The following is a 3,123-nucleotide window of genomic DNA, read 5'->3' as shown; positions in this document are numbered from 1 at the left end:
AAGCCTTTACGAATACAAATTGATCCTTAAAAAATGAAAACTCCTCTATGTAAATACTTACTGTACAGAAGAAGGCCCAGAACCACGGACCACTGTAGAAAATTGAGACAGTTTCAAGAATTAGAGAGACTCCTAGCCCGAAGAAAACACCCACTGCATTAGCAGAAACGTCCGCATGGCGCACCTAAGATGTATATGTATGGCAAAGGCGCATCTAAGTATAAAGAATAAAGTTTAACGATTTAAAAAAGTGTAATTTACCTATTGTGATTCAAATTATGAATGACATGTTTATACAATAAAAACATGAGTATACAGAAATTATGAAAAATGAAGAGTATATAATATCTACATAAGAAATATGAATGTTTAAGTACCTGATATAGTTTAAGGAACATAAGGATACACATGAGATACATAAATGTTGTATCAAATTGGAAAGTTATGTTGGTCGGACAGACATGGTAACTACCTGACATAACACCCTGAAATAAACATGATTCTTATAAATACAGTATACAATGTTGTTGTACTGCAATGTCTACCTCCATAAAGAGTGCCAACCCCATAGAAAAGTAGATTCCGTACTGCTGCGGTACTCCGTATTCTACCTCCTACATTGTACATTGTACTTTTAATTAAAATCCTTTTCCGAATAATACAATTTAAAGAACTGTTCAGAATATAATCGTTGCTTCTCAGACTTAAATTCGGATAAAGCAATGACAATGATAGTGTAAAGCATACGATTATAAGTGTAAAGTGTAAAATGTACAATTAACAGTGTAAAGAGTAAAATTAACAGTGTACTACAGAAATTCTGTATATTTTTGTTGTGTATAAAAGAGTTAAGTGAACAATTAACAGTGTAAGGTAAACAATTAACAGTACAACGTGAAGAATTAACAGTGAATGTAAAGTGTTAAGTACAAAGTTAACAGTGTAATGAGTGCAATCCTGAATAGTTTTGTTTTGTTAAAGTGTTAAATGAACAATTAACAGTGTAATCTGTAGAATTATCAGTGTATGTAAAGTGTTAAGTGAACAATAAACAGTATAAGGTGAACAATTATTAGGGTAAACTGTAGAATCAACAGTGTAGTAAAATGTTAAGTAAAAATTTAACAGTGTACACTGTAAAGTGAACAATTAACAGTGAAACTGTAGAATTAACAGTGTTTGGAAAGTGTTAATTGTAGAATTAACAGTGTACAGTGAACAATTAACAGTGAAACCTGAATAATTAACAGTGTTTGGAAAATGTTAAGTGTAAAATTAACAGTGTACAGTGTACAATCCTGTATAGTTTTGTTGTCTTGAAAGAATGTTGTATATTTCCATTTCTTTAAGTAAACTATCAACATGAAGAGAATACCAAACACACAGTATCCCAGGTTACTGTAACACAAAACAATTGTGGATTTTTTAATTCAATTAATTACAAAGATTGTATTGTACAGTGATAGCAAGAAAACTTTAGAATATGAAGACGATATTAAAGCAATACTGAAGCAATGTTGTTATAAAGCAAATAGCTTAACTAGTACGTTATTAAACCACTAGTTAATTAAAATGGGTCTGTTTACACTGCACAATTGCTGTGCCTCATGTTCATTGGACTATTTATAACCTAATCTATTTTCAATTTCTGAGTTTTCTGGTTATCGCTGTAGACTTTTTTGAACGGTATCCAACTTGATCTCAACCTATTTCTTAAAATGTGTCGGAAATCTGGAAAATTCTTTTTTACAAACCAAACATCGCAATCTGTTTTTTAAAAAGTATATCGTAGAAATAGTTTATGCTTTTTTAACAACAAATTTGTTTTAAAAACAAGATTTTGGCGAAGTATAAGATAATTTTGAATTTTAAGAAAATACAACATTTTGTGACATCTTCATTTGCAAATTAAAGCGTAATTCTGTGGTATAGATTAAAAGCCATTGCCATTTTTTTAGAATTGGGGGGAAATATTCCCACAACCTCTACTTTTAGAGGTTTTTAAATATTTTCTCTTGAAACACTTAATTTTCTTTGTTTTTAATATATTTCATAAATAAATAGCTTTTTACTTTACTTTTTTTTTACTATTATTACGGTCTTTGAGCAGCCTAGATTATTACCTGAACACGTGATTAAAATCTCGAATAACTCCCAGGGGACGCCGACACAAATCATTGTAATAACAGATATCCTGGTTGCCTGTTATTCTAGGAAAACATACAGTGAGAACCAGAAAACCTTGGAATAGAGAGANGATTATTAATCATTAATGATTTCATTAATGATAACTAATTATTTCTTCAGAAATGGTCCATTAACATTAGACAAAATTATAAAGAAATGTTTTCCATAAACTATTTAATATATATATTTTATATGAATATAAGGAAACAGAAAGTAAGAATTCGATACAGTCGTCTCTGAAGTCTCATCCTTTGTGGGTAACCCTCTACGTCCATTTTGAGAAATCTTCTATGTTTCTATACATAACTTCTTTTTCAGGAGACAAGTTTAAAATCCTAATGCTTTCTGTTTGTGACGAAAATTAGAAGAGGAGTTACGAGTTTGCAAAGTCAGACCAGAAATTAAAATCCGTAAAATTATGGCTGTATGTACTGGGTAATTTCTAGAAGTCTATTTTTTTTCTTGTGTGCTTAATTGGATGAAAATTTGCAATATTAAATAAGAAAATCTTCCAATTTCTAATTTACTGTCTGACATTTGATAATTCCCGAAGCAACAATGGCTTGACCCAGAAAAAAAGATTCCAGGCTTCCCTTAAACAGGCCAAACAGTGTAAAAATACGGCATTTTAGTACAATACGATTCTAGGTTTTAAGATACTAAATTCGTCCTCCATGTGGTGTAAAAAAGTCAAATTGTCCAAATATCGGGTTCGAAGTTTGGAAGATATTTGACAACCTCCTTAAGAAGAGATAGATTAACAATGCTGGAGATAATCAATTTCTTTAATTATCAAATGTCATGTTATCGACTTTTATAAATCAGCCTGTATTATGAAATGACCTGATCCTCCAAGAAAATGCCAAATATCGTGACCATCAAAGAAATCCATAAATATACATTCTCTATTTAGCATCCTTAAATAAATAATAAATT

At 30.4% G+C, this 3,123-nt stretch overlaps 1 protein-coding gene across 1 annotated transcript; it reads right to left on the bottom strand.

Annotated features, from left to right (window-relative positions):
* Positions 1-10: 10 nt before the first annotated feature.
* Positions 11-3,103, bottom strand: LOC111717661 (SID1 transmembrane family member 1; the record flags this gene model as incomplete). The annotated part of the gene is made up of 6 exons (XM_023493154.1): positions 3,031-3,103; positions 2,124-2,241; positions 1,299-1,398; positions 546-614; positions 378-485; positions 11-184 (listed from the first exon to the last, which is right to left on the bottom strand). Coding segments are annotated over exons 1-6 (642 nt in total), but the record flags the coding sequence as incomplete, so codon positions are not given.
* Between the last annotated feature and the right edge of the window lie 20 nt (positions 3,104-3,123).

Source organism: Eurytemora carolleeae, unplaced genomic scaffold (assembly GCF_000591075.1).
Source record: "Eurytemora carolleeae unplaced genomic scaffold, Eaff_2.0 scaffold2981, whole genome shotgun sequence".
Taxonomy (NCBI): Eukaryota; Metazoa; Arthropoda; class Copepoda; order Calanoida; family Temoridae; genus Eurytemora; species Eurytemora carolleeae.
Note: the sequence above shows the minus strand (reverse complement) of the source record. Positions and strands in the feature narration are given on the sequence as shown.